Below are 22342 nucleotides of genomic sequence, written 5' to 3'. Positions count from 1 at the left end.
GAGAAGTGGCTTATCATTGGTTGCAAATGCTTCACACACCCCTTCGCATCAGTGAAAGTTGAGATTCACCTAAGATAAATTGATCAACTTAGGAGACATTTTCAAAAATGATTTAAATTTTTTTTTTAAATTTGCTTGACACATTTTGACAACTAGTTCAACATTTTTGTATGTAATGACTCAAGCAATGAAAGGAGGACTATTAGTTTTATATGGAATGACTATTCAGCATTCACAAGTATAGTTAATTTTGACTGACATGACATAAGCAAATGATAATGTTATAAAACAGCAGAGAGTTGTATGAAAGCAATTGATGCTTGTCCAAAAGCATTTGCAGTTTGTTCGAAGGAATGAGAAACGGCTACTATGATGTGCACAAATGACTAAATGTTGTGGAGGTTGAACTAACTGTTGTGCAAATGTAAATAATGATGTGAGAAATGCACCAAAGCGACTGAGAAAAACTGTATTAAAAACAAAATCCAGATGGGTTAACATTTGAAAATGAAGAAATTAAGATGTAAATATCAGTGTTGTACTACAAAATACAGTATAATAGCAGTAATTTAATAATATATATAATATATATATTAATAATATATATAATAATATTTTATAATATATATAATATATATATTAATTATATTAATAATATATATATATATATATAATATATTCAAAATATATTTTGTTTAATATTGTTATTTAGTCATTGTTATTTAACAATAATTACAAAAAATGAGAACTCTTTTTAATTTATTGTTACTGAAAGAGGTTTGATTTATTGTAACACACTCAAAAAAGGAATAAAAAGTCCTTTTCCAGCTATTTATTATTTTATTTTATATAAATCATTTTTTACTTCCCTACAAAATCACCCAAATCATTCTAGAACAATTCATTCATTTCAAATAGAGATATTCAAGTCATCTGGTCAAAATTCTTGCATTTTGTCATATTGCAGTATTGCAGGTAAAACAATATCACAATGTAATTTTTTTCAATATCATGCAGCCCTAAATGCCATGATGTTTATTATTTACAGTTATGTTAATTCATAACTTTCAATGAGTGTTTGTCTTCAGAGCGTGATTCAGTGTGTGTTCGTGGCCATCCGTACTATTGGCAACATCCTCATCGTCACCACTCTCCTCCAGTTCATGTTCGCTTGTATTGGTGTGCAGCTTTTCAAGGTACTTAAAACCAACATAGAATTCAAATGGACATTTATTTCCTTCTTAATGCATGTTCCTGGTGTTATTTTGCACGATTGATCAGTTCCTAGGAAAAGAGTTTCAGTCAGTCTGTCTTTCATCAAAATGTAATAACTTGGTTCGTTCCTGAAACAATTTTCCTTTTAGGTTGACATCATGTGCAGCCTACTAGTTAATTAATATTAATCAGCAGCCCTATGTTCAAGAGTGAAATCAGTATTAATTTTGGTTAACATTAATGTAATACCTCTTGCAGGGGCGGTTCTACAGATGCACTGATGAGGCGAAACACACACCTGAAGAGTGCAAGTATGTTGTTTAGCCATAAATGTGTCGTTTTATTTGCCCTTACAATGTGTTTTCTGAGACTTGTGTGTGATTTTTTTTTTTTCAGGGGCACTTTTGTGGTGTTCAAAGATGGTGATATGAACCATCCAATGGTGAGGGAGAGAGTTTGGGAGAACAGCGACTTTAACTTCGACAATGTGCTGATGGGCATGCTTGCACTATTCACCGTCTCTACGTTTGAGGGCTGGCCACAGTGAGTGAGGAAAACGTTTAACAAAACAGCAATGATTTTGAATCCTCCAAACTTTAATCGTCTTTTTTATTTTTTGGTATTTCGCAGGCTGTTGTACAAAGCCATTGATGCTAATGCAGAGAACAGAGGACCCATCTATAACTACCGTGTAGAGATTTCCTTCTTCTTCGTCATCTACATCATCATCATCGCCTTCTTCATGATGAACATCTTTGTGGGTTTTGTCATCATCACTTTCCGTGAACAAGGAGAGGCTGAGTTCAAAAACTGTGAACTAAACAAAAATCAGGTAAGTCTAGATTCAAGACCATCTTTTTGGATATTAATTAGGTGATGCTAAGTTGTATTTCTCCTGATCGTCTAGTCTACTCAATTTATTATTATTTTTTGTCTTCCTTGTGTTGTTCTTGTTGTCTAATGGTTTCTCTCATGGTACGTCTCTTTTGCTCACAGCGACAATGTGTGTATTACGCATTGAAAGCTCAGCCGATAAAGATTTACATACCCAAAAACCCTTCTCAACTCAAATTTTGGAAGATCATCAATTCCTCTCAGTTTGAGTACATCATGTTTTTGCTCATTCTGCTCAACACGCTTGCACTGGCTGTACAGGTACACACACACACACACACACACACACACACACACACACACACACACACACACACACACACACACACACACACACACACACACACACACACACGTTTACTTAGCTAAATAGAGGTATTCAATAGATGTTCATTGTTTATATACAGCTTGTTGTACTGTTAACATCCCTTGTGAAGAAGAACTGTGCTAATTGTATTGAATGTCCACTTGTAGTGTACTTTCAATCTTGAAAGTATACTTTAAAAAAAAAACTTTACTTGCAGATAATATAATATTTATGAAATAAAAGGCCAGTTAGTTGTACTTAAAGAGAGTACACTTAATGACTGTTTCTTAACACAATTAAGCACACTTATAAAAAAGTGACAATTGTAATGATGTCAAATGAAGAGATTTACTTTAAATCACTGTTTTAATATTCTTTTGTCGTGCTTTAAAGATGTATATGTGACAGTGACAATGAAAGTGGCATGACGTGAAGGCCAAGTATGGTAACCCATACTAGGAATTTGTCCTCTGCATTTAGCCCATCAAAGTTAGTGCACACAAATTAGGAGTAGTGACTTGTGAACAACTGCCAACACATGTTTAAAGTAGAAATGCTATATATTTTTATTATCAGAATTGGGAAAACTAATTGATCCTACAATATATCTCATATCAGTGTAAAGGTCCTTTGGAGAGGTTCTGCATAAAAATACAGCCAATCATGTGTAGTCTAGTCCACTAATGAGATTACATCACTGTGACCCCACAGCACTATGAGCAGTCCAAACTCTTCAACTCTGTGATGGACATCCTGAACATGATCTTCACTACGCTGTTCACTATTGAGATGATCATCAAACTTCTGGCTCTGAGACCTTATGTGAGACTTGCTGCACACATCCTTTCGGTTTGATAACACGTCGACACGTGTTAGTGCCTTTACATTTGTGCTTTTTGCTCTCTCTCCCTCTTGCTCTCTCTTTGTTGTGGATTACACAGCATTATTTTATAGATGCCTGGAACTCTTTTGATGCGCTGATAGTGGTGGGCAGTTTGGTGGACATCATGATTGCAGAGCTCAGTGTATGTATTGTTTTAAAACTATCTGAACTATGAGTGTGTGACAATGATTAAAGTACTATAGCATTTGTTATCTTAGACACACACTCACTTATCAACTTCTATCATGTCCCACATCTTCTGTTTCCTGCTCCACTGTGTGCTTTTGGAACGTCCCGTTACTGGCTCAGGGTGGAGGAGACCATGCGGAGGTAAGAATATCCCACAGAATGAAGAATGAAGGGAAATGCAGTTTAATCACCTTATAAATCAGCTAAATAAGTATCTTGCAAGCTTATCTATTGTTTATCAATAGTACACAAAATATATACATAAATTGTACATTCAAAATGTCCAATTAAACATTAATTGTCATCAATAAGAATTTGCTGGTGATTTGCTTCCATAATTTTCAATGTATACACCCACAACTCAGAAAATCAGTGAAAATATGACTTTTCCTCTGGTAAATAAGACACTTTGGTGTTGTTTATGCGCACTTATTTTGTAAATACAATCATTCCGACATGAAACAAATGTTACGTTGACATCGTATAGAAATTTGCAGAAAGAAACTTTGGTCCTGTTTTATGTGGCGACACATAGAAGGTTCTAGAACTGTATTCTGTAGAACTCTAGAATAGTATTTATATTTAATATTATATTATGTCTATATCAAAATTTAATTTGCTTTGTATATTTTTATAGTTCATTATTTAAATGTTAGGCTTTTATGACTTTCATTAATGTGAGTTCTTGAGCTTTTATGATCTTTAAAGGACATGTTTAATTTATTTGAATCATTTGATTGTCTTTGGAATTAAATTTGACTTGTCTAAAAATTGTCTTGACCATTTCCCATTTTTCCACATTTTCTGACCCTTACTCTTAAACAGGCTGTTTGCTGTCCGGTCTAATGTAGTTTTCACTGCTTATCTCTTAGCAAAACCTGCATTATATTGTGACTGCTTCAAATAATAATTCACTTTGAAATGTGCCACTGGCATGATTACATCATTTAAAAATGACTTTTAAAAATTATACATTAATATTTGGTATGTCGTTCTCTTTTACAACTTCAAAAGGGGAAAGATGGGGAGAGTGCCAAAGTGTCCATCACTTTCTTCCGTCTTTTCCGAGTTATGCGACTAGTCAAGCTGCTCAGTAAGGGCGAAGGCATTCGAACTCTCCTTTGGACCTTCCTTAAATCTCTACAGGTGAGAATTTTAGGAACAAATAAGCTCACTATACTCTCATTCTCAATTCTCTTTTTTGCATAATTTCTACTTATCTCTCTGCTTACCTTCAGGCACTGCCATACGTTGGCCTACTCATTGCTATGATCTTTTTCATCTATGGCGTGATTGGAATGCAGGTGGGTTCATCTTTACACGTTTGTATATGTTCCTCTCCCTCTCCTCATTTGAGAAACATTCCAGATTAAACTCTTTGCTGTGATTCCAGACATTTGGGAAGATAGCTATTGACGACGATACTGAACTCAGTCGGAACAACAATTTCCAAACCTTCTTCATGGCTGTACTTCTGCTTTTCAGGTAAGCTTTTCAGATTTTTCACTTGAGTTTGGATAATGATCTGCTTTTTTATCTGGTTAGTAAATGGTTTCACGTAAAGGTTTGTTGCATGTCTTCAAACCCAGATGTGCAACGGGTGAACAGTGGCAGCAGATCATGCTTGCGGCACTGCCAGGACGTCGGTGTGACCCAGAGTCTGACATTGAGCCAGGGGAGGAGTACAGCTGTGGAAGCAACCTGGCGTACCTCTATTTTATCAGTTTCTTTGCACTCTGTGCCTTCCTGGTAAGGGATACAACATCCACAACAACATTGGCTGCGTTTACACTTGGCATTAACATGCGATCACCATGATCCGATCAAGCAGATCGGATCATTAGCCAATCAGGACACCGTGCGTTTACATTTGTTCATATTAAGTAGCCTCTGTATCTGGATAAACGATCGGATTTCTGTTTCCTGCATAATATTTTAATTAGGTCTGTAGCACGACACCAATAAGAGTAAAGATGATATAAAATCAAGCAATGTCCCAATTACTTTCACTCACTCACTTTACTTTCTTGTGCAATCTCCATCCTTAAATCAAATTACGTTTTTTGAATGAAGGAATATTTCCAGAGTTGATCATACAAAAATAACCATATAAGTCACACCATCGATCATCGGGGTTTAAGGTTATAGCATGCAATGACTATATTAACAGAAATGGGAGATTAATAAACATGCTGAAACAATAAAAACATTCGACATTTAAAACGTAAAAATAAAATAAAAAGTTTATTCCTATTTTTCCTCTGGCAAAGCAGCGCACACTCTTCATTAAGATCTCATGACTCACAGCTGTGATTGTACAGGCGATCGTCTCGTTCAGATAATGTTGCACAATTAAAATGAAAAATGACACACACACACACACAGTGTCATGTAAGTCTAAATAAACTGTTTTAAATATTGACGTTTATTGTAAGGTTCAAATAAATTTAATTTATTGTCTAAACTGCGTCTGGCCATTATTTTCAGACAGCACGTGGGGAGACTGGGCGGGGATTTATATGACGTTCACCTGTGAATGCAGACACGATGGCTGGATTGCGTTTACATTACACTGAGATCCGATCACAATGCGTCCTCGACTACCTCCGAAACTGGACACGCTGATCGGATAACATTCCGATCAGAAGCGCGTTTACACTTGTCTTTTCAATGTGTATGTGGACAACATCCAGATACAGGTCGCATGTTAATGCCAAGTGTAAACGCAGCCTAAGTCTCCCATTTTCATGCAAAAGTTTTGCACCCTCTTGCAAAAGTTTTGCGTTATTGCAGACGTTTTGTGTTAACTCGCAAACGTATTGACTTAAAGGTGCAGTAAGCGATTTCTGATAAAACGCTGTTGAAAGTGGATTGGAGCACCACAACACACTTGTAGCCAATCAGCTGTAGGGGGCGTATACACTCATGATGGGGAAGGAGAGAGAGTGAACAAGAGGGATATTTGAAGAAATTGTTTGAGAGATTGTTGTTGTAATGTTTGCTATAGGCTAGTAAAAGGACAGTTTTGAGTGTCATTGTTTGTCTGGAACTGGTGTGCTGCTGGCGACTAACAACGAACTTGTATATTGTATGTGCATTTTTTGTTCTTCCTCGTCGTTCGTTCGTCATCTTCGCTTTATTTTTTATGATTAGCCTCAGCTTTGATAAAGAAACATCCACTCTTGCATTGCCTGTTTGTGCTTTTTAGGTTTTGATTTCAAATATCAACAGTGTTTCTCAGAAATCGTTTACTGCACCTTTAACTCGCAAAAGTTTTGCAATCTCTTGCAAAAGTTGTGTTGATTTAAAATGGAAAAAAGTTGCTTTTTGAAGTTTATTCAATGCTTTTGCTAGCAAATGTAAAGTTTTTCAGGGAATGCAATAGTTTTGAGAGAGAATGCAAAAGTTTTGAGCGAACATACATTTTCTTGGGGAAATATTTAACTTTTTGAAAATCCATCTCTGAAAATAATAAACAAATTTGTTTAGTGATTAATCTGCATTTTCTCAGATCATTAACTTGTTCATCGCTGTCATCATGGATAACTTTGAGTATCTGACCAGAGACTGGACTGTGCTGGGCACTCATCACCTCGATGAGTTTAAACGAGTCTGGTCGGATTACGACCCAGAAGCCACGTAAGTGATTTCACACAAACTGGATGTCTTTTTTTATGAGAGCATAACTAAATCCCAGTCTTAAATGAGTATGTTACTTAAATTAATAAATATTGTTGAATTTCTTTGCATCAGGGGAAGGATTAAACATCTAGATGTAGTCACCATGTTGCGCAGAATTCAGCCTCCGCTGGGCTTTGGGAAACTCTGTCCACATCGAGTAGCGTGTAGGGTAAGGACATTTGGATTTATACAGTCACTGGTGGATAATGAAATGGGTGAAAAGTCCTGTAGATTTGCATTTTAGGAGGAACCCAAGTCTCCAGTGTCACATGATCCTTCAGAAATCATGCTGATTTGGTGCTCAAGAAACATTTTGGTTGCACTTTATTTTACAGTACGTGCACTTTCAATGTACTTTCTACATGGGGTCTGTTAAGGTTTGGGGTAGGTTCAGGGTTAGTGTCATTACAAAAATTAGGTAAAATAAAGTGCTACCAACATTTCTTATTATTATTAATGTTGAAAACCGTTTATATTTTAGTTTTATAAATGTATCTTTTCAGGATTGTTTTGATGAATAGGAAGTTTAAAGAACTGCATTTATTTGAAATAAAAATATTTTGTAACAATATTAAAGTTGGTAACACTTTATATTACGACCCGCAAACAACTGCGTAAGTAAACCGGAATTACAGTGTACGTTTCTATAATTATAGTGTACTTCCGTGTAGGTATAAGGGAACAAAAATTCAGTTTTGGGTAATAAAGGGTTACCCCTTTATTATACATATATACAACCTCGGTAGCAGATATACAACCTGCAAAGAACTTCGTAAGTAAACTGAAATTACGATGTACGTTTCTGTAATTATAGTGTACATCCGTGTAGGTATAAGGGAACAATATGTTACGTTTTGGGTAATAAATGGGTATAATATACAAGCGAATTATTTATAATGTAATTATTTTAAAACTAACAGGTACCTATTCTGTTATTATTTTCCAGGCAATAATTGTACGTCTGTTGTATATAAAAGTTTTTATCACATTTCTGGCAAAATATGTTCTTGTGCAATGTAGTTACAGGGTAATTTTGACATCTGTGGGTTGTAAATTAAACTTATATATATATATATATATATATATATATATATATATATATATATATATATATATATGGCTGTATTTAAATTTAAATTACAGAGAAAGGTACTCTTATTAAGGAAAAAAGAAAAAAAATGTTTTAATTACACAGTATATTTGCCTTGACATTTAAGTGTCATTGCAATACAATGTGATAAGGTAAGTACTAAGTACTACATGGTACGTTCTAAATTAAAATCGTAGCAGAAACTTTTTTTTTTGGCTTAACGTTAAGTAGTTTAGAAAGAAAAGCCAATAAATTAAATTTTTATCATACTGTGCTTAGATACAGCCATATATATAATTATAAGTTTAATTTACACAGATGTCAAAATTACCCTGTAACTACATTGCACAAGAAAATATTTAGCCAGAAATGTGATAAAAACTTTTATATACAACAGACGTACAATTTTTGTTGTACGTGTTACCTTAAAGTCTTTACTGTCACTTTTGATTAATACAATGCATCCTAACATTTAAACGGTGGTGTCTGTAGAGACCAAAAATACCAGAGACTTATTAAGCAGTATTAAGGTCCAGTAAGCAACCACCCAGAACACAGTAGCAGGCCCATTTCAACATACTCCACATACAGTAGCAGTGTCCTGGCAACCATTCATATCTAAGCCCTTCTGTTTCTCTCTACCCATCTCCCTCTTTCTCTTTGGCAGAGACTGGTTGCTATGAATGTGCCTCTCTATCCTGATGGCACTGTGTCCTTCAACGCCACCCTGTTTGCTCTCGTCAGAACTTCACTCAAGATCAAAACAGATGGTTGGACTCCTGCACACACACACGCACGCACACACGCACGCACGCACGCACGCACACACACACACACACACACACACACACAATTAATACACTTCTGTCAATTCTGACATGTAAAAGTGAGGACGTTTGTAATTGCTTGCATAAATTAAAGTTTTCTATGGAAAATGATGATGATGATGCTAATAGATTTAAATAATCTGTTGTGCGCTTTTGGACTAAATCTACTGCAAAATGAAGCATTTTTTCTATCCTAAATACAGTAATACAGTACCTTTCCGTTCAACACAGGCCCCATTGACCAGCAGAACGAGGAGCTGAGATCTATCATCAAGAAGATCTGGAAACGTACCAAACCCAAACTGCTGGATGAAGTTATACCTCCCCCTGCAGGTAGAGTATGTTACAATAATATCTTATAAGCTTTCTGTGCTTTATGTGGACAGGACAACCAACACCATATACAAGTTTGATCTTACAAACAGACCATGAAGGACATACAGTGTTCTCCGAGGCTTAGCGCTAACACTGTGTTGAATCAGAAATGCCTCAATCAATGACCAACAAGTCCCTTGCCACCCCAAAAAAGTTACCTCTTCAGACAACTGAAGATCTGCATTTTTTTTCTTCCAAAAATCCATCTCTCTACGTTTTAGGGAATGAGGTGACTGCAGGAAAGTTCTATGCCAGCTTCCTGATTCAGGACTACTTTAAAAAGTTTCGTAAGCGAAAGGAGAAAGAGAGGAAGAAGAAAGGCAAGGACAAGTCAGCCTCTCTCCAGGTAATGAATTATAACAGATTTGTGTGTGTGTGTGTCTTCTTTTAACTTTTAATTTTTCAGTGACAAATGGCTGTTTACGTGCAGAGAATAGGGAGTCGTAGAATTAGAACTATTTCCGTGCATAAACATAACATATTTGAGCAAGAAAATAACAACAATTAAATTAATTTGCTCAAATGGAAAAATTTAAATGTAATACATTGATTTGTGTTACTATGAGCACATCAATTACTCAATCATGACTTCTATATCACATTTGATATGCACATTTCTAAAGCTTCTAAATTATCAACATGATCAAAACTTTGCTGAAAAACATGTTGTACACAATCTACTACATGCCTTCTGTTTTCTTGTTTACAATTTTTAGCAAGTAAAAAGCATTTTTGTATTATTCTTTAAAAAAGTAAATCAAGTCGTGGTACATACTTTTTTTGCATAACATAAACATAAGCATAACTGTTACCGGTCTTACTCGAGTCGCCCGGAGCGGGATTCGAACCAGTGTCTCCGGCATGGGAGGCAGGTGCTAACAAGGACACTAAAGACCACAGCCTCTGATGTCAGTCGGTAGTACGCATCTTGAGGCCAGTGGAGTGAGGTTTACAAGCACAGCTCTTACTAGCTTGTCTCCGTTACACTCACCCCCTTAAACCTCACTCCCATCCGGGTCACGGCACCATTGTCACCCCTCAAGTCCTACTCGCCCCACTTAGTGGACTCTTACTGGACTGAAGAAGCTCAGGTTTACTTGATTATCCATACATAATTTTTTTGAAAAATCATGTTAAAATGTAAGCATCAAATAGCCTGGCTAACGCCAGAGCCAATTCTCGTTGAGACTTGGGTCTGGGAACCACATGTTAATTTTCTCATATTTGAGGCGTGGTTTACGAATGCCCGGCGCCGTTTATTGGGTGCTAAGAATGTCTATCAAATGCACCTGTACGTAGCTCATAGCCAATCGTTTCCATTATACCAGATGACGTATGTAGAGCGACAGAAATTAGACAAAGAAGAAGACGATGGGTAAGATATTTTTGTGTAAACAATGACCTTCAGCGACTATTGCCGTTTGTGCAAGATAAACATGAGGGTCGAAGGTATATATGGATATAAACAAACTGCTTAGTTGTGTCGCATAGATATCGTCATCGTCTTGCTGCTCCCTCCCCGTTCTGTGATTGGTTCCCTAGATGAGGCAAAAATCTGGTCCATGGTATCCAGACTGCCTTTCAGCGTGAATAAAATCGCGCTGTGCAAAGGCAGTATGGGGAAACCCAGGCTAAGCATCAAATATAATACAACAGGCTTTTTGAGAGTTTATTTGAATATCCCTGAACGATCATTGTGGTGCATTGCATTATATTTTTTGCTCCCCAAAAATACAGAGCATCTGTAAATTAAGACATATTTTTGGTGATATAGAGTGACATTTATATGCATTTTATACAAGTTGTCTGCTATACGCTTAAAAAGGATTTCATTGATTTGACTTTTTGGTCTATAAATGTATGCAAATGGCATATTTTTGCACAGTTTGGGCCTTTTTCCCTCGAGTATGAGCTCCATATTCTCACATTATATACTTTTTGCACTGTTATTCTGTGCAACCCTAGTGCAGCATCACTGGATTACAGCCTGTCTTTGACATGACTCTCATCTTGTGTGGTCCAGGCTGGGTTACGCACACTACAGGATCTGGCCCCAGAGATGCGCCTGGCTATGGCGATGGAGGATGAGGAAGGGCTGGAAGGGTTGGAGGGGGAGATGATGGAAGAAGAAGACTTCTTCAGGGTGAGAACACTCAGCAGTAAAAATCCAGTGGGAATAGTAAACTGAGAGTGCTTTAAACTAACTGACAGCATGCCATATGCTCTCAATAAACCTTAACCAAAAGTCTCCTACAGTAGGATTACATGCATCCAAGTTCTTTAATTTTCTCATAGTTTACATAGCAGTAACGTAAGCATCGGTTTTACTGTATCAATTGAGCCAGAGTCCTCATCTTTTGGAAGTGCATTAGCTTTCGAGAAGCACAGAAAACAGCGTCTTCTCATGTCGACAATATGAACGAAAAGCTACAACTAGTGTTTAAAGCAATATCACACACTATGTGAAAGTTAATATCCAAAAAAGGCATTGTGGGGAACTTTAAATTGTAAATATTCAATTTAAAAAAAATGGTACAACTTTATTTTACAGTGTCCTTGTCACACATTAGATGTACTTACTATAGTAATAACAGAAAGTTATGCATAATTCTAACCCTAAACCAAACGCTAATCTAAACCCTATAGTAAGCACAATTTGTTCATTAAAATTATTCAGTACTTAATTGTATAATTATACTATAGCAAGGACACTTCAAATAAAGTGTATTACAACTGTATTAGTCACAACTGTAATTTAAAGGTTTCAAATGCATTATAAAACTATATATAGACAAGTCTCACTGGAACGACAGTAAATTATGTTTCCCTTGCCAACTGCAGAGTGACAGTGTCTTCAGTGATGCTCCTCCCACACCGGCCATGTCCACCCCCAGAAGCAGCCCTATGCCCCCCCATCTGGATGAGACCTCTGTGAGCATTGAGCTTCCTCCTAGAATACGCAATGGGAGCTTAATGCTGGAGGAGGCTCTGTTGGACTCACGTCCGGTGTCCGCCCTATCCGAAAACGAAGTGATAATTGATCAGCCTCAGAGGTTGTCTCCCCTGCCCAGCAGGTGGGCCTCCAGTCACAGCAAACTCACCCCACTGTGGATGCTGAATACCAACCAAAGGCAAGGAGCACATTAAGATAAGAGACAAAAGAATATAATTATGCATGTATTTAGAAGCTTCTACACTGAATTTAGAGAACTCTAATGACTTGAGTTGGAGTCTGAGGAAAAGCTGTTTTGAGGAATTTTGACTGGATGGGGTGGTTAGATTTTAGTCCAAGACAAGACTTTTTTTTTTAATCTGTTGTAAAGGGCCTGTAATTTCATATTTATCAGTTCACTAATCGCTTCACAGTTTTAGGTGCTCCAAAAATAAAATAAAAATTAGCGTATTTTCAGTTTCCAAAATGTTAAATTGCAAAGTAGTCTGAATTTTGGGGAGTTGCAATGCTTGCCAAGTTTGACAGACATGCTGTGTAGATGTCATCTGTCATCCTTACTCACCCTCATGTTGAACCAAACCAGTATGATACTTTCTTCACAAAAGAAAATATGATAACACATTATTTCGATTGATCACTTTAGACATTCAACTAACTATAAGTAACTTTGCAACTAATCCGAACCCTGACAACTAACTCTAACTTAACAGTCTACTAACAGTCTAAGTTAGTTGAAATGTAGTTGCAAAGTTATAATTAGTAGAATGCCTACAGTGGAACATAAAGATAAACTGTAACCAATATTTTGTAAAGATTCCTGAAATTATAGAAAGTACACCACTGTTCAAAAGGCTGGGATCAGTCAGATTTTACTGTGAGAGTAAAGACATATAAATGTCAAATAAGTGCTGTTCTTTTAAACTTTCTATTCATCAAAGAATCCTAAAAAAATTGCATCATGGTTTCATGGTTTCCACAAAAATATTAAGCCGCGCAACTGTTTCCAACATTGATAATAATAAATGTTTCCTGAGCACCAAATCAGCATATTAGAATGATTTCTGAAGTATCATGTGACACTGAAGACTGGAGTACTGATGCTGAAAATTCAGTTTTGACATCACAGGAATAAAACATATTAAAATACAAAACAGTTCACATTCACAGCAAGAGCAAAATAGACAATAAAACTATGTTTTCATTTTCATGGAATAGCATAATGTAAGTAAAACACATTCCCAATTTGTCGTCAGCTGCTTTGTTTAGCTCCACTTGCTGCTGCTGCTGTTTTAATGTTTCCTTTAACTCAGACTTAGAGACTTAGCTCTGAATATATCTAGAATGCCAGAACTGGACACATGGTTCTGTTGTCTTTTTCATGGCAAAATATGTGGTGGAAATTCAAGGATTTTTAGGTAGCACATTGTAACATTTGCTGTCAAAAGTATTTTGCATCTTAAGGCTGGAATACGTTTCACAACTTTCGCCCAGCATTCTTCTGCCCTGATTTGTCTGAATGATTTTTTTGGGCAGTCGGAGATTTAGCAGAAAATCACGTAGTGTATGATGGGCACAGAGAATTTTAAATATGTTTGATATTTTCAGCTAATTTTAAAACACATTGTTTTTATTAGTTGTGCGTAACCTAGCATGTTTCTGCACGAGCTTGATGTGTTCAGAACAACTTGTATGTCTGGTAAGTGTATGATCCTCTGTCGTTTAGTGTATTATGCTCAGTTTATCTCTCTAACCATTTAACTAGTCTGCAAGTATATAATGTATAATGTTTTAAAATCTGTTCAGATTTTAAAAGTTGTGTAGTGTATTCCAGCCTTTAGAGAAACGTTGACTTTTCACTTTAAAATCTTAAAAGAACATCATTGTGGAGCATTATCAGCCATTGTAGCATTAGCTTATTGAAATTAGCTGGAAGAATTGCAGGGTATTCGGATAAAGGTATTTGAAGACCTTTTTTTGTATATCATCTTACTGTATTTCTTATTAAACTCTCATATTCAGGAATGATACAACTAGTGCTTGTGAATATATTCCTCCCCCATCTCCGGATGGAGGAATGCAAAATGAAGGAGTCACAGAAGGGGTCGTCATTCCAGGAGGAAATGGAGAAGCAGTCACAGGAGGAGCCATGCAAGTAGGAGTCACAGGTGGGGGTGAAGGAGTGACGGGAGAAGCAGTCACAGGAGGAGGAGTTACAGTCCCAGGAGGAGGAGTTACAGTCCCAGGAGGAGGAGTTACAGTCCCAGGAGGAGGAGTTACTGTCCCAGGAGGAGGAGTTACAGTCACAGGAGTTAAAGAGATGCCATACCCTCCAGAGCAAAGTGCTGTCAGCAGGGAGGACCCTCGTAGTGCGGTCTCACATGATAGGTTAGTAGGAAATGTTTGACTACCCATAATGCACCAAAATAATTCAAGGCCCTGATATACTTTAAGCAAAATCGAAGAACGAACTTGTGTGACATCATTTCAAATCTAAATCAGGCCAAAACTAAATTCGTTTGGAGTTTGTTTACTTTACGAAATAGCTTGGCAAAGTGAACTTTCCGGAAAGGTTCGCTTCTGCTGGTAAACACCTTCAAACTACCATTGGTCCATGGCGATTACATAATAGATAGGAGTGTTCTGGCACTCTGCCGCCTTTGACGTGAAAATATTCTCCAGTTCATTTCTTCTGTTCAGCCCATCGAGGTCAGACATCTGCGAGTAAAAGCATGAACACGTCGAAATTTAAGAAAGCTGCTTTAAGTAATCTATTGTATAAAGACAGGGCTCTCAAGTGCATTTCAACCCCTGCACACGCTCACATGCCACACCTTGTGTTTCTCACGCTGAGGAGTGAGGGATAACTTGTCCCGCTATACAATTAATGGACGAGGAGCAGACAAACGGAGGGAAGTTCTCTGCCGAGTTCATAGCATCTATCTCGAGTTATACAGAGTTAAATGCCAGCTTCCAGCCAATCAGAAATTAGAATGTGTTGTTTCCGGGTAAATTACGTGTTCCCGCTCCAAGCACTCCAAGTCAAAACTCTCCAACTGCTTAATTTAAAGCGGATGCAAAATTCACTTTTATATGGTGTTTGCATATAAATGTGTCTTTGCAGTGTGTGGACACAACCACCATAAAATGAAAAAATCCACTCACTTTTAATCCTCAAAAAGCCAAAAAGTTGTTGCTCATTATCATTTAAAGAGACATGCACCGAAACGAGTCGCTGTGAACAGAGCTGTTTTTGAGGAGGAAAAAGGGGTGTTTTACGCAACCATTGAGGAATTTTAACCAAAGTAACTTATGTTACAAACTTTACATGAAGAACCCAAAGAATACCAATTTGTGGAAAATGGGCATCCGATGACCCCTTTAAAGTTGACCGTTTGAGCAGATTTGGAAGGCTGTCTATGATTGCCAAAATGGTTTTAATTTGCATTTGTGCTGGTCAATTAGGAACAATTGGCAAAATTTAACTGCTAGCAAAAATTGAAGCGAATTTGGTGGGGCCGAGGGGCCGCTGATGCAAATTTGGATGGCTCCTCACCTAACAGATCTCACTCCAAACTTTTGATAAAACTTGAGAGCCCTGTATATATATATATAAACATGACGTGACTTGATTAGAGTGCCAGATTAGAGTGCCAGGTTTGCTGGTGCAAACATATCCACATCTTAACTGCTGTTTTATCACCTGTATTATTATTTTGTTATTGTTATTATTTTGTTATTGAGAGGAAAGTGTGTATAGCACATACTTGTATATTCATCTAAACGCCACTCACAGAAGCACGGCTGGCATTGGGATGTTCATTAACAGTACACCGCTACAAAGGTTTTTCAAAAAAAGAAAAATGTGAAAAAGGAAAAAGAACATTGTTGTGATTATATCGGGGCCTTCACGTGACTCAAACAACAGTCTGTTTGAATTTTACAAGCTTTTCTTACAAATTAATACATCTGTCTGATTTTGTGCTAATGTCTGAACAGACAGTGGTTTCCTGAGGTTCCTCCGGCACAAACTGCAGCACCCAATGGGAGAAGTGAATGTGTGACTCCAGTTCAGCCCATTGACAATATCAGCAATAGTTACCAAGGCAACAGCCAAGATGTTGGTGGCTACAATGGCAATGGTTACCCTGGAAATGGCTACAATGGGAATGGTCCCAATGGGACTGATTATCCAGGGAATCGTTACTCCAGCAATGGCTACAATGGTAATGGTTATCAAAGTAATGGATACAATGGTAACGGATACAACAACAATGAATACAATGGTACTGGTTTCGCTGCACGGCGACGCATGCTTCCCCCAACTCCCTTAGGTAAATCCAACAGTTATCTTTCTGCACTACAAAAAAATTATGAGTTGAACCTTTCAGTGAACCTAACATTGATGACTTTTTCCTGTATCTGTCAGGCCGAAAGCCAAACTTTAACATCCAGTGTTTGAGAAGGCAGGGCAGCAATGAGGATCTCCCAATCCCAGGCACTTACCGCCAAAATTCCCCACCCTGTAGGACACGAATACAGGTAACTTTTCTCCAGATTTGGAATTGTATCTTTATAGGCTGCACAAAAGGACAACTGACTATCACCAGAAGACAGTAAGTCACTTCTCAGTTCATGACCCAACAATCGGAGATTTAACATGTTCAATTGGCAAAAACAAGTGCTGACCAACGCCAACAGGGATAACCCACTGACCCGATAAAACCTGACGAAGTGTCTGTTGCCGTTTGTCTGGTGCAGTTGGAATTGGTCTTAAAACTCACATTTGACAGGCCTCAACAACATGATCAGTACTTTCCAGAAAAACCCTACATGTACATGTCTTCTGGTGGATTATTCAAGAAGAAATGCACACGTCTTTTTATTGAGAAATCTTTGATGATTTTAATAAAGTAACATTAAGAATAACTTTGTTATTGATATTTAAAAAATTGTATTTAGTGGATTTAAGCAACTCATATTTAAAATTGAATGAAAAATGGTTGAAAATGTTTCAAACATGATACAGCAAGAATTTTGAAGTATATTAATCAGTATTAGAGTGAGAGCTAATAGTTATATCTATTTTTTATTTAAATGCAGCATGCTCTACCTCTACCCTATAATATTATTCAATCTATATGAATTATTAGTATTATTCACATTTATATAAATAATAAAAACATTACATTCTAAAATTGTACAAATTAGATAAATGTTCGGACATATTTCTTTACGTCTCAGGATACTTAATGAAGTATCATATATAGAATAAGATGTATCATAATTTGGAGAATACGCCAGAAATTTACCATTAACACAAAATCAACATTGTGCAAAAATAAAATTATAAACCATTAAATTCTGCTAATAACAAATTTCTGTTTCACACCAATAATTAAAAATAACGTACGTGCTCCCACAGACGCAAAACAGCTTCGACTCACGGCGGAGCAGCATTTCATCTGCGGTTTCTTCGGCCTCTTGGATGAACAACCAGGCCAGACGGGGTCGCCTCCTCTACGCCCCCCTCATTCTAATGAACGATATGGGGGGCACTCAGGCAATGTGGGGCGACGCCAATGGCAGTGCCAGCCTGCCGGCGTCGGCCCGTCCCGGGTGGATTGGCAGTGGAATGGCGGGTGTAGCCCAGCAGCCTCGGGGGTACACCACTCTCAGAGTGCCCTCCCAACACAGCGCCGGATACATCGAGAAGGGAAGCGCTGACAGCCTCGTGGAGTCGGTAAATAAGCTTCCTTAAGGGTGTATCAAACAACCCGAAGTAATAAGGATAGTTGTTATTTATGCAGGTTCAGTGGCTATAAAAACGACTCAAGCTGGACTTTGTTTTTGTACAGCAGTGAATCATAGACTTTCTTTTTTTACTGTGATCCACAGAAAAATAAACTTTACAGGGGTCATGAAATGGAAAATCAAAATTTCCTTGATATTTACACATATAAGAGGTTGCTCTAAAATAAAAACATGCAAGGTTCATTCTTTAACGCCAACTCCCCAGTCCAAAAATATGAGATTTTTGTTTTCCATCATTCTGAAACACCAGGCTTTTGAAAAGTTGCGATGTCACAATTTTCTTCTACACTCCTTGGCATGCATTTTGAAATCAAGGCGGCTTGCTCTTAACATGTCTTAACTTAGCATGAGAACTTAACATCTTAACATCACATCACAAGAGTGGTACCAAGAAAGACTCCCTTCCAAAAGATCAAACTATTAGAAAATATGTGGATGGTTTATTTATAATATAGTTACAAGTTTATTTTTAACAAGTGCCTGAGCAATTGAAGAAGAATGTTTTCGTCTCTTGAATATTGAAAAACTTTTTCTCAATATCTTGTATTGAAAGCTACAGCAGTGCCAAGCAGAAGTGTAAAGTCCAGGGGTCAGAAAGTAAATGTCCTATCATGTTTATTCCACCCATGAACTCAGCCAGCTGATTTCACTAATTAGTTATATATCCTGACTGAAAAACTGCTAATTAGCAAATCCAGGTGATTGGAACAAAATACTGAGGAGGACTTTTACTTTCTGAACCTGGACTTTACACCTCTGGTGCCAAGTATTTTGTCCTCAGAGGCATTTAATTGTGATTGCATTGGTTCATTTCAATCGGGCACGCACAGGCTCAAACAAATACAGCTCTACTAAAGAGCTGGCCATCTCGAGCATGACACACACATGAAATTCACCAATCACAGCACTGGACGTTTACCTAAAAAGAGGTAACGCCGCTGAAATTAAGTGATTGTGACTGTGGGTGGGAAATGATCATATAATATCTATTACAAATATTTGAACATTTTGATGCAAAACAACTTCATAAGCTAACCCCCAGGAATGTAAAGATGTGAATGCATTTCATGATCCCTTTAAAGTAAAAAAACAAAAAAACTGATCTCCAATAATTCTGAATACAAAACTTTAAACCCCATTTAATACGACACCTACAGTAAATTACCAGTGCAACTAACTGCTTTCAGCAGACACATAAATAGCTGTGTGTGGTCAGTGGATTTCAGCAGAAACAAATCTGATCCAACTTTTGTGATGTCTTCTTTTTTTTGTATCTTTTAGATCCTGATCTCTGAAGGCTTGGGTCTATACGCAAAAGACCCCAAATTTGTTGACTTTGCAAAACGGGAAATTGCAGGTGCCTGTCACATGACTATTGACGAAATGGAGAGCGCTGCAACTGACCTTCTAATTCAAGGGAGGACAGGGCAACCAATCGGACGCCTCGAGGAGGATCTGTCTGATGAGATGAACTGTGTTATAACATACTAAATGGGTTTCAGTTTGTTGGGGGAAGCGGAACATAAATTGTCAGTGTGATTGTGATGTTCTCTGCATCACTAACACAAATACATTCACCTCTTCATATTCAGCTCATTTGAGCAGATTTATATTCAATTCCTTCATTAGATGTAAGGAACTTGTGACCACAATGACCTGTATATCCCAATTGCTTCGCACATACGTTTAGTAAGAGCCTAACTGGACCACAAGATGAGCCTATATACTCGAAATAATTGAGATTTGGTAAACCTTGCCCATTTATGTTGAATGTATTTGTGCTTGTGGAAGTTTTCATTTTTCATATGATTAATTAGCCTAATAAAGAGCCAATATCTTTCAAATGACTGGATCTCACAAACCTACAGGGAAATGTTACTACTATAATGTACTTCTCTCATTCAGCACAAATCCAAATGTTTCCATAGTTGTGATTTAACATTAAATTGCTAACCTATTATTTATTTTGAAAAACCTGTGTGCTTTACTCGTGTGGTAATGTTCACATAAAACATCATTCACACATTAAAGATGTTTTGGCGTACCACCGCCGGTGGTTAAGTTGACCGGCACAGCCCTATTTTAAGGTTATTGCAAAATATGTATACATATACAAATATTTAAGTAATTGAGTAGGTAGAGACGTATGCTTCACCAAACGCATATACCATTAACAACACCAGAGCTTACAGCAATCACTCACATCAAACAATCAAAAGTATTAGCAAACGACAACAATCTAATGATCCAATCAATTGCCGATGGACAAAATCAAGTCCTGACCAACATTTTCTTTATGTTTGAGAAGCAGTTTTATTTGGACGCGTCGAAAAAACAGGGAAGAAAAGACTCTGTTATTGCTTATTTCCCCAAAATTTTGTTCAACTTACAGTTGTTTACATCTGAATAGATCAGTATTGCATATAGCATTATATTCAGTAGTTTTGAGGGGCTTAAATCCTTGACAGAACCAGAGACATTTAATAAGCCCCTCTCTGTGTTTTGATTTGACCCCATTTTTTGGGAGCTTGGGGGTCCCTGATAATGTATCCATCATAAACCATTATCACAATACCTGAAAGTTATTAATTTTCCCCAGAATAGATACCAGCTGCGCTTTCTTTGCTGTTTCTCTCCGACAGCAAAAACCACCTCCCTCACACACTCATTTCACTTGCGCCGATGAATATTGTTGGGCTTGAATTTGAGTGTGGGATTGTGTGTATTGCACATTAATTTTACACATTCCTGCAGATTTTGTGCTCACACCCAAAGCACACACAGCCACCTCTCAATACTAATCATGAGACATCATGAAAACATAAATGTCGTTTTCCGTACACCATTTGAGGGATTGTGAGAAAGCAGTGAAGAACATCTGGGTTTCTGATGGAGAATATGGCTTAAACGGTCAAATACACACAAAATAATGTCAAAATACCGGTATTGGCAAATATTCACAAACACAGTTAGTTATGATTTAAGTGAATATAAACAGTTGAGAAAGACGTCGCATATGTACCAGTATAATCGGTATGTGTGTCAGGTTGTAAAGTGACAGCAGCTTAATTTACCTGCTGCCAAATATATAGTATTAAAAATAATATTTTTATAATTGTTATATATTTTAATATAAATAAGATGTAAAAAATATCAGTAACACTTTAAATTAAGGTTTCTTTATTAACATGAACTAATATTGAACTTCACTTATACATCATACTGTATATTCTTCTACTAATATATCTACTAATATTTACTAATACATTATTCAAATCAAATATTGACATCATAGGACCCTTCCTTGTCTCGTTCATAAACAGCCGTCTTAGTTTGGGAACTGTTCCCACTGCTCTCAAACACGCCATTGTTAGACCGCTGCTCAAGAAACCCAACCTTGATCCCTCCATACTGTCCAACTTTCGCCCAATATCTCACCTGTCACTTCTGTCTACATTTACATTTACATTTATGCATTTGGCAGACGCTTTTATCCAAAGCAACTTACATTGCATTATCCTATACATTTATACATAGGTATGTGCATCCCCTGGGATCAAACCCACAATCTTGCGTTGTTAACGCAATGCTCTTACCACTGAGCTACAGAAAGTCTAAGTTGATGGAGAAGCTTGTTTTCTCCCAGCTTCAGTCACACCTCCAACTGCACGTTATTGGTAATAAATTTCAGTCCGGTTTCAGGTCTAGACAGCACCGAGTTAGCGTTACTGAGGGTCAAAAATGACATTCTTGGAGCCCTGGACAGTAAAAGATCTGTGGTTTTGGTGTTACTGGACCATTTGACACCGTGGATCAGGCCATCATCATCTCCCGTCTTCAACATGCTGTCGGTTTGCAGGGCGCGGTGCTCAATTGGTTCTCTTCATATCTCACTAACAGAACTTTTTCAGTAATGCTTAATGACTTTTCCTCCTCCGCTGCCCCCCGATCATCTGGTGTGCCACAAGGATCTATTCTCGGTCCTATTCTGTTTTCACTCTATATGCTGCCACTTGGACAACTCATCTTCAATCACAACGTTCAATTCCATTTCTATGCAGACGACCTCCAGATCTACCTTCCTGCGATTATGAGTATTCGTTCTGCGCTGGACCCT

General features: G+C 37.3%; 1 protein-coding gene across 1 annotated transcript in view; it reads left to right on the top strand.

The window, feature by feature from the left end:
- cacna1fa (calcium channel, voltage-dependent, L type, alpha 1F subunit a) overlaps positions 1 to 20194 on the top strand; it is a 45585-nt gene extending 25391 nt beyond the window's left edge. The window contains exons 24-47 of the mRNA XM_079636726.1: positions 1089 to 1196; positions 1474 to 1526; positions 1612 to 1758; positions 1846 to 2047; positions 2212 to 2370; positions 3128 to 3238; positions 3358 to 3441; positions 3609 to 3629; positions 4503 to 4634; positions 4727 to 4792; positions 4882 to 4973; positions 5078 to 5237; positions 7000 to 7127; positions 7242 to 7338; positions 8927 to 9029; positions 9318 to 9419; positions 9683 to 9807; positions 11485 to 11604; positions 12303 to 12592; positions 14434 to 14799; positions 16411 to 16745; positions 16841 to 16953; positions 17837 to 18154; positions 19507 to 20194. Coding sequence (XP_079492852.1) covers positions 1089 to 1196; positions 1474 to 1526; positions 1612 to 1758; positions 1846 to 2047; positions 2212 to 2370; positions 3128 to 3238; positions 3358 to 3441; positions 3609 to 3629; positions 4503 to 4634; positions 4727 to 4792; positions 4882 to 4973; positions 5078 to 5237; positions 7000 to 7127; positions 7242 to 7338; positions 8927 to 9029; positions 9318 to 9419; positions 9683 to 9807; positions 11485 to 11604; positions 12303 to 12592; positions 14434 to 14799; positions 16411 to 16745; positions 16841 to 16953; positions 17837 to 18154; positions 19507 to 19716 — 3642 coding nt within the window. The 3' untranslated portion in view covers positions 19717 to 20194. The remainder of the gene's footprint in view (positions 1 to 1088; positions 1197 to 1473; positions 1527 to 1611; positions 1759 to 1845; positions 2048 to 2211; positions 2371 to 3127; positions 3239 to 3357; positions 3442 to 3608; positions 3630 to 4502; positions 4635 to 4726; positions 4793 to 4881; positions 4974 to 5077; positions 5238 to 6999; positions 7128 to 7241; positions 7339 to 8926; positions 9030 to 9317; positions 9420 to 9682; positions 9808 to 11484; positions 11605 to 12302; positions 12593 to 14433; positions 14800 to 16410; positions 16746 to 16840; positions 16954 to 17836; positions 18155 to 19506) is intronic.
- Positions 20195 to 22342: the final 2148 nt, after the last annotated feature.

Source organism: Phoxinus phoxinus, assembly GCF_949152265.1.
Source record: "Phoxinus phoxinus genome assembly, chromosome: 15".
Lineage (NCBI taxonomy): Eukaryota > Metazoa > Chordata > Actinopteri > Cypriniformes > Leuciscidae > Phoxinus > Phoxinus phoxinus.
Note: the sequence above shows the minus strand (reverse complement) of the source record. Positions and strands in the feature narration are given on the sequence as shown.